Here is a 15576-nt window from a genome sequence, read left to right as displayed (position 1 = left end):
TCCAAGTTTTGGGTTCTCCATGAGAATTATGGGGTGAATATCCAAGTTTTGGGTTCTCCATTGGAAATACGGGGCGAATATCCCAAGTTTTGGGTTCTCCATGAGAATTATGGGGCGAATATCCCAAGTTTTGGGTTCTCCATGAGAATTATGGGGTAAATATCCCAAGTTTTGGTTTTCCTTGAGAAACATGGGTCGAAGATCTCAAGTTTTGGGTTCTCCATTGGAAATATGGGGTAAACATGCCAAGTTTTGGGTTCTCCATGAGAATTATGGGTGAATATCCCAACTTTTGGGTTCTCCATTGGAAATATGGGGTAAATATCCCAAGTTTTGGGTTTTCCTTGAGAAACATGGGTCGAAGATCCAAGTTTTGGGGTTTCCCAAGCAAAACTCATTATGAGCCTCCCCATATTGATGTCTGGGACCCCATACGGCCCCATAACCACCCCATAAACCCCCTTTCACCCCATAGATCCAGCAGTTCTCCAAGAAGGAGATCGAGGACCTCCTCCGTAAGGGCGCCTACGCCGCCATCATGGAAGAGGACGACGAAGGCTCCAAGTTCTGCGAGGAAGACATCGATCAGATCCTGCTGCGTCGCACCACCACCATCACCATCGAGAGCGAAGGGAAAGGCTCCACTTTTGCCAAGGTTGGGCCCCCCCCAAAATCCCTTCTTTTCAACCCAATTTTTACAGTGTCACTTTTTAGGGTTATTTAACCCGTTTTCTTCCTCGTTTCGTAGGGTTTTAATTAATATCTGGCTTGTTTTCCTCCTGCCCCATTAGGCCAGCTTCGTCGCCTCGGAGAACCGCACCGACATCCGCGTTGGATGACCCCAATTTTTGGCAAAAATGGGCGAAAAAAGCCGATTTAGACCTTGATCTGCTCAACAGCAAGGTGAGCGGGGGCTGAGAAGGAACCTAAAGGTGTTTTGGGGCATCTAAAGGCGTTTGGGAGCACCTAGAGGTGTTTGGGGGCACCTGGAGGTGTTTTAGAGGCATTTTAGAGGCAATTTAGAGGCATTTTAGAGGCGTTTTAGAGGCGTTTGGGTGTTTTTGGGGTTCCAGGACATGTTTAGGGGCACCTGGAGGCATTTATAGGCATTTTAGGGTGTTTTTGGGGCGTTTCAGAGGTGTTTTTGGGTTCCAGGTAATGTTTAGGGCACCTGGAGGCATTTTGGAGGCGTTTTAGAGGCGTTTTTGGGTTCCAGGTAACGTTTAGAGGCATTTTAGAGGCATTTTAGAGCCATTTTTGGGTTTCAGTAACGTTTAGTGGCAACTGGAGTCATTTTAGAGGCATTTTAGGCCGTTTTTGGGGGCATTTTAGAGGCATTTTAGAGGCGTTTAAGGCATTTTTGGGTTCCAGGTAACATTTAGAGGCATTTTAGAGGCATTTTAGAGCTGTTTTTTGGGTTCCAGGTAACGTTTAGGGGCACCTGGAGGCATTTTAGAGGCATTTTAGAGGCGTTTTAGAGGCATTTTAGGGTGTTTTAGAGGCATTTTAGAGGCGTTTTTGGGGTTCCAGGTAACGTTTAGAGGGCACCTGGAGGCGTTTTAGAGGCATTTTAGGCCATTTTTGGGGCATTTTAGAGGCGTTTTAGGGGCATTTGAGGCGTTTTCGCGTTCCAGGTAATGTTTAGGGGCACCTGGATGGGTTTTAGAGGCATTTTTAGAGGCGGTTTGGGCCACCTGGAGGCATTTTTTGGGGTTCAGGAGATGTTTAGAGGCACCTCGAGTCGTTTTAGAGGGCATTTTAGGCCATTTTTGGGGCATTTTAGAAGCATTTTAGAGGCATTTTAGAGGCGTTTTTGGGTTCCAGGAGATGTTTAGAGGCACCTGGAAGCATTTTTAGAGGCATTTTAGAGTCATTTGTGGCCACCTGGAGGCATTTGGTGTCCTCTGGGATGCGTTTGGGTGCCCATTAGATGCCATAGAACCCGATTTAGCGTGTGTTTTTTCTCCCCTCCCATAGAACAACCTGGTGATCGACACGCCGCGCGTCCGCAAGCAGACGAGGCACTTCAGCACGTTGAGGGACGACGACCTGGTGGAGTTTTCGGACCTTGGAAAGTGAGGATGAGGAGAAACCCAAAGCCAAAAGGCACGACAGGCAACAACAGCAACAACAACAGCAACACACCTTGCACGCCTTGCACACCTACGGCCGCACCGACTGCTTCCGCGTGGAGAAGCATCTGCTGGTCTACGGGTGAGCCCAGTTTGGGGCATTTTTTGGGGTGAAAAAGCACAAAACGAGGGCAACAAAGCACAAAAGAAGGGGTTGGGGAGGTGATGGTAACGTGAGCCCTAATTTGGGGCCTTTTTTGGGGTGAAAAAGCACAAAATAAGGGCAAAAAAGCACAAAATAAGGGTTTCGGGAGGTGATGGTGACGCAGTAGATGCTGGTCTATGGGTGAGTCCAAATTTGGGCCCTTTTTGGGGTGAAAAAGCACAAAATAAGGGCAAAAAAAGCACAAAATAAGGGTTAAAACAAGGGGTTGGGGTGGTGATGGTAATGAGAACCTGGGTTTCAGCTCTTTTTTGGGGTGAAAAAGCACAAAATAAGGGTTAAAACAAGGGTTGGGGAGGTGATGGTGATGCGGTAGATGCTGGTCTATGGGTGAGCCCAATTTGGGCCCTTTTTTGGGTGAAAAAGCACAAAATAAGGGGTTGGGGAGGTGATGGTGACGCGGTAGATGCTGGTCTATGGGTGAGCCCAATTTGGGGCCATTTTTGGGGTGAGAAAGCACAAAACGAGGGCAAAAAAGCACAAAATAAGGGGTTGGGGAGGTGATGGTAATGAGAGCCCGAATTTCGGCTCGTTTTTGGGTGAAAAAGCACAAAATAAGGGTTAAAACAAGGGGTTGGGGTGGTGACGGTGATGCGGTAGATGCTGGTCTATGGGTGAGCCCAATTTGGGACCCTTTTTTGGGGTGAAAAAGCACAAAATAAGGGGTTGGGGAGGTGATGGTGACGCAGTAGATGCCGGGTCTATGGGTGAGCCCAATTTGGGGCCATTTTTGGGGTGAGAAAGCACAAAACGAGGGCAAAAAAGCACAAAATAAGGGGTTGGGGAGGTGATGGTAATGAGAGCCCGAATTTCGGCTCGTTTTTGGGGTGAAAAAGCACAAAATAAGGGTTAAAACAAGGGGTTGGGGGTGGTGATGGTGATGCGGTTAGATGCTGGTCTATGGGTGAGCCAATTTGGGGCCCTTTTTTGGGGTGAAAAAGCACAAAATAAGGGTTAAAACAAGGGGATGGGGTGGTGATGGTGATGCGGTAGATGCTGGTCTATGGGGTGAGCCCAATTTGGGCCCCTTTTTGGGGTGAAAAAGCACAAAATAAGGGCAAAAAAGCACAAAAGAAGGGTTAAAACAAGGGGTTGGGTGGTGATGGTAAAGAGAACCCGAATTTCGGCTCGTTTTTTGGGTGAAAAAGCACAAAATAAGGGCAAAAAAGCACAAAGTAAGAGGGGGTTGGGAGGTGATGGTGACGCAGTAGATGCTGGTCTATGGGTGAGCCCAATTTGGGCCTTTTTTGGGTGAAAAAACAACGGCAAAAAAGCACAAAAGAAGGGGTTGGGTCGGTGATGGTAACGTGAGCCTGAATTTCGGCTCGTTTTGGGGTGAAAAAGCACAAATAAGGGTTAAAACAAGGGGTTGGGGTGTGATGGTGATGCAGTAGATGCTGGTCTATGGGTGAGCCCAATTTGGGGCCCTTTTTTGGGGTGAAAAAGCACAAAATAAGGGGGTTGGGGAGGTGATGGTGACGCAGTAGATGCCGGTCTATGGTGAGCCCAATTTGGGGCCATTTTTGGGGTGAAAAAGCACAAAATAAGGGCAAAAAAAGCACAAAAGAAGGGGTTGGGTTGGTGATGGTAACGTGAGCCCTAATTTGGGGCCTTTTTTGGGGTGAAAAAGCACAAAATAAGGGTTAAAACAAGGGGTTGGGGTGGTGATGGTAATGAGAACCTGAATTTCGGCTCGTTTTTGGGGTGAAAAAGCACAAAATAAGGGGTTGGAGAGGTGATGGTGACGCGGTAGATGCTGGTCTATGGTGAGCCCAATTTGGGGCCATTTTTGGGGTGAGAAAGCACAAAACGAGGGCAAAAAAGCACAAAATAAAGGGTTGGGGAGGTGATGGTAATGAGAGCCCGAATTTCGGCTCGTTTTTGGGTGAAAAAGCACAAATAAGGGTTAAAACAAGGGGATTGGGTGGTGATGGTGATGCGGTAGATGCCGGTCTATGGGTGAGCCCAATTTGGGCTCATTTTTGGGGTGAAAAAGCACAAAATAAGGGTTAAAACAAGGGGTTGGGGAGGTGATGGTGACGCGGTAGATGCTGGTCTATGGGTGAGCCCAACTTGGGGCACTTTTTTGGGGTGAAAAAAGCACAAAATAAGGGCAAAAAAGCACAAAATAAGGGGTTTGGGAGGTGATGGTGACGCGGTAGATGCTGGTCTAAGGGTGAGCCTGAATTTGGGGCCCTTTTTTGGGTGAAATGACCATTTTGAGCCATTTTGGTGCCAATTGGAAGCAAATATGGGGGGAAATCACCATTTTGAGCCATTTTGGTGCCTACCAGGAACTAATTTGGGGGAAAATGACCATTTTAAGCCATTTTGGTGCCAACTGGAAGCCAAAAACCTCCATTTTGAACCATTTTGGTGCCAAAAACCGCCATTTTCAAGCTCTTTTCGGGTTGCCAGCCCCAATGGAGGAACCCATCGGGTTACGGGGTCCCCCATTGCCCACCCCATTAATTCCAGCCCCAATGGAGGAACCCATCGGGTTATGGGGTCCCCCATTGCCCACCCCATTAATTCCATCCTCAATGGAGGAACCCATCGGGTTACGGGGTCCCCCATTGCCCACCCCATTAATTCCATCCCCAATGGAGGAACCCATCGGGTTATGGGGTCCCCCATTGCCCACCCCATTAATTCCATCCCCAATGGAGGAACCCATCGGGTTATGGGGTCCCCCATTGCCCACACCCATTAATTCCCAGGTTGCCATCCCCAAAGGAGGAACCCATTGGGTTATGGGGTCCCCCATTGCCCACCCATTAATTCCAGCCCCAATGGAGGAACCCATCGGGTTATGGGGTCCCCCATTGCCCACCCCATTAATTCCATCCCCAATGGAAGAACCCATCGGGGTTATGGGGTCCCCATTGCCCACCCCCTAATGGAAGGAACCCATTGGGTTATGGGGTCCCCCATTGCCCACCCCATTAATTCCAGCCCCAATGGAGGAACCCATCGGGTTATGGGGTCCCCCATTGCCCACCCCCTAATGGAGGAACCCATTGGGTTATGGGGTCCGCCATTGCCCACCCCATTAATTCCCGGGTTGCCATCCCCAATGGAGGAACCCATCGGGTTATGGGGTCCCCCATTGTCCACCCCCTAATGGAGGAACCCATTGGGTTTTGGGGTCCCCATTGCCCACCCCATTAATTCCCACCCCTTTCTCCCCCCTTTTTTAGATGGGGTCGATGGAGGGAGATCCTGACCCACGGACGCTTCAAGCGGCGCCTTACGGAGCGGGACGTGGAGACCATTTGTAGGGCCATCTTGGTTTATTGCCTCCTCCATTATCGGGCGACGAGAGCATCAAGGCCTTCATTTGGGATCTCATCAGCCCTAACGAGAACGGCAAGGCCAAGGAGCTCCAAAACCATTCGGGTGAGGCCCTGGATGTGCCATAGGGGGCAAATGGGACCCTCTAATTTAGGGGGGGTCCCTATTTAACGTATCCTCTCTTTGTTTCTTATAGGACTTTTCCGTTCCCGTCCCTCGGGGTCGCAAAGGGAAGAAGGTGAAATCCCAAAACACGGTGGATGTCCATAAAGCCGAATGGATCCGGAAATACAACCCCGAGGCCTTGTTCCAAGACGAGAGCTATAAGAAGCATCTCAAGCATCAGTGCAATAAGTGAGTTAAAGGTCCCAAATCACACCCTAAATCCTATTGCTTATGGGGTTTGGGCTTTGGGGTCCCATTATCCATAGGTTTTAGTCTTTGGGGTCCCATTATGGGGTATATTTTCTTATGGGGTCTTGATATCTGTTGGGTTCTTCCATTGGCGAACCCAAACTTGGATGGGTTTTCTAATGGGGATCCCATTCTCTATTGGGATTTCCAATGGGGCTCCCATTTTCTATTGGGTTTTCTAATGGGGATCCCATTCTCTGTTGGGTTTTCTTATAGGGTTTCCCCTTCTCTATTGGGTTTTCCAATGGGGGATCCCATTCTCCGTTGGGTTCCAATGGGGGGTCCATCAGTGCAATAAGTGAGTTAAAGGGGGGGGGGGGGTCCCAAATCACACCCCAAATCCTATTGCTTATGGGGTTTGGGCTTTGGGGTCCCATTATGGGGTATATTTCTTATAGGGTCCTGATATCTGTTGGCGAACCCAAACTTCAATGGGTTTTTTCCAATGGGGATCCCATTCTCTATTGGGTTTTCTAATGGGGATCCCATTTTCTATGGGTTTTCCAATGGGGATCCTCTTCTCTATTGGGTTTCTAATGGGGATCCCATTTTCTATTGGGTTTTCTAATGGGGATCCCATTCTCTATTGGGATTTCTAATGGGGATCCCATACTCTATTGGTTTTCTTATAGGGTTCCCCATCTCTATTGGGTTTTCTAATGGGGATCCCATTTTCTATTGGGTTTTCCAATGGGGATCCCATTTTCTATTGGGGTTTTCCAATGGGGATCCCATTTTCTATTGGGTTTTCCAATGGGGATCCCATTTTCTATTGGGTTTTCTAATGGGGATCCCATTTTCTGTTGGGTTTTCTTATAGGATTCCCCTTCTCTATTGGGTTTTCTAATGGGGATCCCATTTTCTATTGGGTTTCTAATGGGGATCCCCTTCTCTATGGGTTTTCTAATGAGGATCCCATTCTCTATTGGGTTTTCCAATGGGGATCCCATTCTCTATTGGGTTTTTCTAATGTGGATCCCATACTCTATTGGGTTTTCTAATGGGATCCCATTTTCTATTGGGTTTTCTCCAGGGGTCTTCTTCTCTATTGGGTTTTCTAATGGGGATCCCATTTTCTTTGGGTTTTCTAATGGGGTTCCCATTTTCTATTGGGTTTTCTAATGGGATCCCCTTCTCTATTGGGATTTCTAATGGGGATCCCATTCTCTATTGGGTTTTCTAATGGGATCCCATTCTCTATTGGGATTTCTAATGGGGATCCCATTCTCTATTGGGTTTTCTTATAGGATTCCCCTTCTCTATTGGGTTTTCTAATGGGGATCCCATTCTCTATTGGGTTTTCCAATGGGGTTCCCATTTTCTGTTGGGTTTTCTTATAGGATTCCCCTTCTCTATTGGTTTTCCAATGGGGATCCCATTCTCTATTGGGTTTTCTAATGTGGATCCCATACTCTATTGGGTTTTCTAATGGGGATCCCATTTTCTATTGGGTTTTCTTATAGGGTTCCTCTTCTCTATTGAGTTTTCTAATGGGGATCCCATTTTCTGTTGGTTTTCTAATGGGGATCCCATTTTCTATTGGGTTTTCTAATGGGATCCCTTCTTTCTTGGGTTTTCTAATGGGGATCCCATTCTATGTTGGGTTTTCTAATGGGGATCCCATTTTCTATGGGATTTCTAATGGGGTTTCCCCTTCTCTATTGGGTTTTCTAATGGGGATCCCATTCTCTATTGGGTTTCTTATAGGGTTCCCCTTCTCTATTGGGTTTTCTAATGGGATGCCATTTCTATTGGGTTTTCTTATAGGGTTCCCCTTCTTTCTTGGGTTTTCTAATGGGGATCCCATTTTCTATTGGGTTTTCTAATGGGGTTCCCATTCTCTATTGGGTTTTCTTATAGGGATCCCTTCTCTATTGGGTTTTCTAATGGGGTTCCCCTTCTCTATTGGGTTTTCCAATGGGGATCCCATTTTCTGTTGGGTTTTCTTATAGGGTTCCCCTTCTTTCTTGGGTTTTCTAACGGGGATCCCATTCTCTATTGGGTTATCCAATGGGAATCCCATTCTATGTTGGGTTTTCTAATGGGGATCCCATTCTCTATTGGGTTTTCTTATAGGATTCCCCTTCTTTCTTGGGTTTTCTAATGGGGATCCCATTTTCTATTGGGTTTTCTAATGGGGATCCCTTTCTCTATTGGGTTTTCTTATAGGGTTCCCCTTCTCTATTGGGTTTTCTAATGGGGATCCCATTTTCTATTGGGTTTTCTAATGGGGATCCCATTTTCTATTGGGTTTCCTAATGGGGATCCCATTTTCTATTGGGTTTTCTAATGGGGATCCCCTTCTCTATTGGGTTTTCTAATGGGGATCCCCTTCTCTATTGGGTTTTCTAATGGGGATCCCATTCTCTATTGGGTTTTCTAATGGGGTCCCCCTTATCTCTCAGTTTATGTCCATGTTTGACCCTAAATCTAATGGGGTTTTTCCTTTTGGGGTCGGCAGGGTGCTGCTTCGGGTTCGCATGCTCTATTACCTGAGGCAGGAGGTGATTGGGGACCAGGCCGACAAGGTCTTGGCTGGGGCCATGGCCAGGTGAGTCCTATGGGGGAGACCCCAGACCCATTTTGGGGTCCTCCAACCCCATTTCTGCCCCCCATCCCCATATTGAGGTCCCCATCCCCATTATGGGGGTCCCATCCCCATATTGTGGCCCCCATCCCCATATTGAGACCCCCAACCCCCATTTTGGGGGTCCTAAACCCCATATTGAGCCCCTCAAACCCCATATTGAGACCCCCAACCCCATTTTGGGGGTCCCAAACCCCATATTGAGCCCCCCATCCCCATTATGGGGGTCCCCATCCCCCTATTGAGCCCCCAAACCCCATATTGAGGCCCCCATCCCCATTATGGGGGTCCCATCCCCATATTGTGGCCCCCATCCCCATATTGAGACCCCCAACTCCCATTTAGGGGTCCCCATCCCCATTTTGGGGTCCTCCATCCCCATTTTGAGGCCCCCAACCCCCATTATGGGGGTCCCCATCCCCATTTTGGGGGTCTTCCAGCCCCATTTTGGGGGTCTTCCAGCCCCATTATGAGTCCTTTGGGATCCCCCAGACCCATTTTGGGGTCCTCCAACCCCATTTGGGGGTCCCCATCCCCATATTGAGCCCCCCAACCCCCATATTGAGACCCCTAACCCCACATATTGAGCCCCCCATCCCCATTATGGGGGTCCCCCATCCCCATATTGAGGCCCCCAACCCCATTATGGGGGTCCCAACCCCCCTTTTGAGCCCCCCATCCCCATATTGAGCCCCCCATCCCCATTATGGGGGTCCCCCATAGCCCCCTATTGAGACCCCCATCCCCCATATTGAGCCCCCCATCCCCATTATGGGGGTCCCCATCCCCCTATTGAGACCCCCATCTCCATATTGAGACCCCCATCCCCATATTGAGGCCCCCAATTCCCCTATTGAGACCCCTAACCCCCCATATTGAGCCCCCCATCCCCATTATGGGGGTCCCCCATAGCCCCCTATTGAGACCCCCATCCCCCATATTGAGCCCCCCAACCCCATCTTGGGGGTCCCATCCCTCTTTTGAGCCCCCCATCCCCATTACGGGGGTCCCCCATAGCCCCCTATTGAGACCCCCATCCCCCATATTGAGCCCCCCATCCCCATTATGGGGGTCCCCCATCCCCATATTGAGCCCCCCAACCCCCATATTGAGCCCCCCATCCCCATATTGAGGCCCCCAACCCCATTTTGGGGGTCCTACATCCCATATTGAGGCCCCCAACCCCATATTGGGGGTCCTAAACCCCATTTTGAGCCCCCCAACCCCCATTTTGGGGGTCCTAAACCCCATATTGAGCCCCTCAAACCCCATATTGAGGCCTCCAACCCCCATTTTGGGGGTCCCAAACCCCATTTTGAGCCCCCCAACCCCCATTTTGAGGCCCCCAAACCCCATATTGGGGGTCCCAACCCCATATTGAGCCCCCCAAACCCCATATTGAAGCCCCCAACCCCATTTTGGGGGTCCCAAACCCCATATTGAGCCCCCCCAACCCCCCTTTTGAGCCCCCCATCCCCATTATGGGGGTCCCCATCCCCCTTTTGAGCCCCCCATCCCCATATTGAGCCCCCCAACCCCCATATTGAGACCCCTAACCCCACATTGAGACCCCCAACCCCATATTGGGGGTCCCAAACCCCATATTGAGCCCCCCATCCCCATATTGAGCCTCCCATCCCCATTATGGGGGTCCCCATCCCCATTATGGGGGTCCCATCCCCATATTGAGCCCCCCAACCCCCATATTGAGCCCCCCAACCCCCCATATTGAGCCCCCCATCCCCATTATGGGGGTCCCCCATCCCCATATTGAGCCCCCCATCCCCATATTGAGGCCCCCATCCCCATATTGAGGCCCCCAATCCCATTTTAGGGGTCTTCCATCCTCACTTTAGGGTTCTCCATCCCCATTTTGAGCCCCCCAACCCCCATTTTGAGGCCCCCATCCCCATTTTGGGGGTCCCATCCCCATATTGGGCCCCCAACCTTCATTATGGGGGTCCCCATCCCCATTTTGGGGGTCTTCCAGCCCCATTATGAGTCCTTTGGGATCCCCCAGACCCATTTTGGGGTCCTCCAACCCCATTATGGGGGTCCCCCATCCCCATATTGAGGCCCCCATCCCCATTATGGGGGTCCCAACCCCATTTTGAGCCCCCCAACCCCCATTTTGAGCCCCCAACCCCCATATTGAGACCCCCATCCCCATATTGAGCCCCCCATCCCCATTATGGGGGTCCCCCATAGCCCCATTTTGGGGTCCCAACCCCCATATTGAGCCCCCCAACCGCCATTTTGGGGTCCTCCAGCCCCATATCGAGGCCCCCAAACCCCATTATGGGGGTCCCATCCCCATATTGTGGCCCCCATCCCCATATTGAGACCCCCAACCCCCATTTGGGGTCCCCATCCCCATTTTGGGGTCCTCCAACCCCATTTTGGGGTCTTCCATCCCCATTTTGGGGGTCCCCAACCCCACTTTAGGGTTCCCCATCCCCATTATGGGGGTCCCATCCCCATATTGAGCCCCCCATCCCCATTATGGGGGTCCCCCATAGCCCCATTTTGGGGTCTTACATCCCCATTTTAGGGTCCCCAACCCCACTTTAGGGTTCCCCATCCCCATTATGGGGGTCCCCATCCCCATTTTGAGCCCCCCATCCCCATATTGAGCCCCCCATCCCCATATTGAGCCCCCCAATCCCCATATTGGGGGTCCCAAACCCCATATTGAGCCCCCCATCCCCCTTTTGAGCCCCCCATCCCCATATTGAAGCCCCCATCCCCATATTGAAGCCCCCATCCCCATATTGAGGCCCCCAACCCCATATTGAGGCCCCCAACCCCCATTTTGAGGGTCCCCATCCCCATTTTGGGGGTCCCAAACCCCATTTTAAGACCCCCAACCCCATATCAAGGCCCCCAACCCCATTTTGGGTGTCCTAAATCCCATATTGAGCCCCCCAACCCCCATTTTGGGGTCCTCCAGCCCCATTTTGGGGTCTTCCATCCCCATTTTGGGGGTCCCCAACCCCACTTTAGGGTTCCCCATCGCCATTATGGGGGTCCCATCCCCATATTGAGCCCCCCATCCCCATTATGGGGGTCCCCCATAGCCCCCTATTGAGACCCCCATCTCCATATTGAGCCCCCCATCCCCATATTGAGCCCCCCAACCCCTCTTTTGTGGCCCCCATCCCCATTTTGGGGGTCCCAACCCCCCTTTTGAGCCCCCCATCCCCATATTGAGCCCCCCAACCCCCATATTGAGCCCCCCATCCCCATTATGGGGGTCCCCCATAGCCCCATTTTGGGGTCTTCCATCCCCATTTTGGGGGTCCCCAACCCCACTTTAGGGTTCCCCATCCCCATTTTGGGGGTCCCAAACCCCATATTGAGACCCCCAACCCCCATATTGAGACCCCTAACCCCACATATTGAGCCCCCCATCCCCATTATGGGGGTCTCCCATCCCCATATTGAGGCCCCCATCCCCATTTTGGGGGTCCTAAACCCCATATTGAGCCCCCCAACCCCCATTTTGAGCCCCCCATCCCCATTTTGAGCCCCCCAACCCCCCTTTTGAGCCCCCCATCCCCATATTGAGGCCCCCAACCCCCATTTTGAGCCCCCCAACCCCATTATGGGGGTCCCAACCCCCCTTTTGAGCCCCCCATCCCCATATTGAGCCCCCCATCCCCATTATGGGGGTCCCCCATAGCCCCCTATTGAGCCCCCCATCCCCATTATGGGGGTCCCCATCCCCATATTGAGGCCCCCATCCCCATATTGAGGCCCCCAAACCTCATTTTAGGGGTCCCAAACCCCATATTGTGGCTCCCATCCCCATTTTGGGGTCCCCCATCCCCATATTGAGACCCCCATCCCCATTTTGGGGGTCCCAACCCCCCTTTTGAGCACCCCATCCCCATTATGGGCGTCCCCCATCCCCATATTGAGCCCCCCATCCCCATATTGAGCCCCCCATCCCCATATTGAAGCCCCCATCCCCATATTGAGGCCCCCAACCCCATATTGAGCCCCCCAACCCCATATTGGGGGTCCCAAACCCCATATTGAGACCCCCAAACCCCATTTTGAGGCCCCCAAACCCCATATTGGGGGTCCTAAACCCCATATTGAGCCCCCCAACCCCCCTTTTGAGCCCCCCATCCCCATTATGGGGGTCCCCCATCCCCATATTGAGCCCCCCATCCCCATATTGAGCCCCCCATCCCCATTTTGGGGGTCCTAAACCCCATATTGAGCCCCCCAAACTCCATATTGAGACCCCCATCCCCATATTGAGCCCCCCATCCCCATTATGGGTTCCCCCATCCCCATATTGTGGCCCCCATCCCCATATTGAGCCCCCCATCCCCATTTTTGGGGTCTTCCATCCCCATTTTGGGGGTCTCCCATCCCCATATTGAGACCCCCATCCCCATATTGAGACCCCCAACCCCCATTTTAGGGTCTTCCAGCCCCATATTGTGCCCCCCAACCCCCCTTTTGAGCCCCCCATCCCCATTATGGGGGTCCCCAACCCCATATTGAGACCCCCAACCCCCATTTTGGGGGTCCCAACCCCCATATTGAGCCCCCCATCCCCATATTGGGGGTCCCAAACCCCATATTGAGGCCCCCATCCCCATATTGAGGCCCCCAATCCCATTTTAGGGGTCTTCCATCCCCACTTTAGGGTTCCCCATCCCCATATTGAGACCCCCAACCCCATATTGGGGGTCCCAAACCCCATATTGAGACCCCCATCCCCATATTGAGCCCCCCATCCCCATATTGAGTCCCCCCATCCCCATATTGAGCCCCCCATCCCCATATTGAGACCCCCAACCCCTTATTGAGCCCCCCATCCCCATTATGGGGTCCCCCATAGCCCCCTATAACCTTCCCACCCCACAGCGAGGTGGACATCTGCTTCCCATTGCTGGACCAACTGGAGATCCCCACAACCTGGTGGGACACCGAGGCCGACAAATCCCTCCTTATCGGGGTCTTCAAGCACGGTAAGACCCCATATATAATATAGGGGGGGAGTTTTGGGTTTAAATCTGGGGTTTTTGGGGTTTTTTGGGGGTTTTTTGGGGTGTTTAATGGGGTTTTTTATAGGGTATGAGAGGTACAACACGATGAGGGCCGACCCCACACTTTGCTTCTTGGAGAAGGCCGGGGGACCCGATGAGAAAGCCATCGCTGCTGAGCAACGCCTGGATGGCAACGATGGGTCTGTATGGGGACAAGACCCTATAAGTGGGACCCCAACCCCATAAGTGGGACCCTGACCCCATAAGTGGGACCCCAAACCCCATAACTGACCCTAAAGCCCATAAGTGGGACCCCAACTCCCATAACTGGGACCCCAAAGACTTGGAGATGTCCCCAACCCCATAACTGGGACCCCAAACCCCATAACTGACCCTAAAGCCCATAAGTGAGACCCCAACCCCATAAGTGGGACCCCAACCCCATAACTGACCCTAAAGCCCATAACTGGGACCCCAACTCTATAAGTGGGATCCCAAACCCCATAAGTGTGACCCTAAAGCCCATAACTGACCCTAAAGCCCATAACTGGGATCCCAACCCCATAACTGGGACCCTAAAGCCCATAAGTGGGACCCCAACCCCATAAGTGGGACCCTAAAGCCCATAAGTGGGACCCTAAAGCCCATAACTGACCCTAAAGACCATAAGTGGGACCCTAAAGCCCATAATTGACCCCAAACCCCATAAGTGGGACTCCATAATTGACCCCAAACACCGTAATTGACCCTAAAGCCCATAAGTGGGACCCCAACCCCATAAGTGGGACCCCATAATTGACCCCAAACCCCATAACTGGGACCCCAAAGACTTGGAGATGTCCCCAACCCCATAATTGGGACCCCAAACCCCATAACTGACCCTAAACCCCATAAGTGGGACCCTAAAGCCCATAAGTGGGACCCCAGCCCCATAGGTGAGACCCCAAACCCCATAACTGGGACCCTAAAGCCCATAACTGGGACCCCAACCCCATAAGTGAGACCCCAAACCTCATAAGTGGGACCCCAAACCCATAATGAGGTCTTCAAACCTATAAGGACGGTCCTGACCCCATAACTGGGACCCTGACCCCATAACCTTGAACCCAAAGCCCTTAAGATGCTCCCTGACCCTATAAGGAGGACCCTGACCCTATAACGAGGACCCTGACCCTATAATGAGGTGCCTGACCCTATAACGAGGACCCTGACCCTATAACGAGGTCCCTGACCCTATAAGGACCCTATATGAGGGTAGGTCCCTATTTAGGGTCAGCCCCTTTTTAGGGTCCGTCCCTATTTAGGGTCAGTCCCTATTTAGGGTCAGCCCCTATTTAGGGTCAGCCCCTATTTAGGCTCAGCCCCTATTTAGGGTCAGTCCTTATTTAGGGTCGGTCCCTATTTAGGGTCGGTCCCTATATAGGGTCGGCCCCTATTTAGAGTCCATCCCTATTTAGGGTCAGCCCCTATTTAGGGTCAGCCCCTATTTAGGGTCCGTCCCTATTTAGGGTCAGTCCCTTTTTAGGGTCAGTCCCTATTTAGGGTCAGCCCTTATTTAGGGTCAGTCCCTTTTTAGGGTCAGCCCCTATTTAGGGTCAGTCCCTTTTTAGGGTCAGCCCCTATTTAGGGTCAGCCCCTATTTAGGGTCGGTCCCTATTTAGGGTCGGTCCCTATTTAGGGTCGGTCCTTATTTAGGGTCAGCCCCTATTTAGGGTCAGTCCCTATTTAGGGTCAGTCCCTATTTAGGGTCAGCCCCTATTTAGGGTCAGCCCCTTTTTAGGGTCAGTCCCTTTTTAGGGTCAGTCCCTATGTAGGTTCGGCCCCTATTTAGGGTCAGTCCCTTTTTAGGGTCAGCCCCTATTTAGGGTCAGCCCCTATTTAGGGTCAGTCCCTATTTAGGGTCGGTCCCTATTTAGGGTCAGCCCCTATTTAGGGTCAGCCCCTATTTAGGGTCAATCCCTTTTTAGGGTCAGCCCCTAT

The 15576-nt window shown here is 51.6% G+C and overlaps 1 protein-coding gene across 1 annotated transcript in view; it reads left to right on the top strand.

Moving 5' to 3' along the window:
* Nucleotides 1–480: 480 nt before the first annotated feature.
* Nucleotides 481–15576, top strand: part of LOC140264890 (chromodomain-helicase-DNA-binding protein 8-like) — a gene marked incomplete at its 3' end in the record, with an annotated part of 36800 nt that continues 21704 nt past the window's right edge. The window contains exons 1-7 of the mRNA XM_072360788.1: nt 481–655; nt 792–903; nt 1978–2214; nt 5496–5943; nt 8465–8554; nt 13475–13578; nt 13682–13796. Of these exons, the coding sequence (XP_072216889.1) occupies nt 8484–8554; nt 13475–13578; nt 13682–13796 (290 nt within the window). The remainder of the gene's footprint in view (nt 656–791; nt 904–1977; nt 2215–5495; nt 5944–8464; nt 8555–13474; nt 13579–13681; nt 13797–15576) is intronic.

The sequence above is a fragment of the Excalfactoria chinensis genome, unplaced genomic scaffold, assembly GCF_039878825.1.
Source record: "Excalfactoria chinensis isolate bCotChi1 unplaced genomic scaffold, bCotChi1.hap2 Scaffold_334, whole genome shotgun sequence".
NCBI lineage: Eukaryota > Metazoa > Chordata > Aves > Galliformes > Phasianidae > Excalfactoria > Excalfactoria chinensis.
This window is presented reverse-complemented; position numbering and strand designations above follow the sequence as displayed.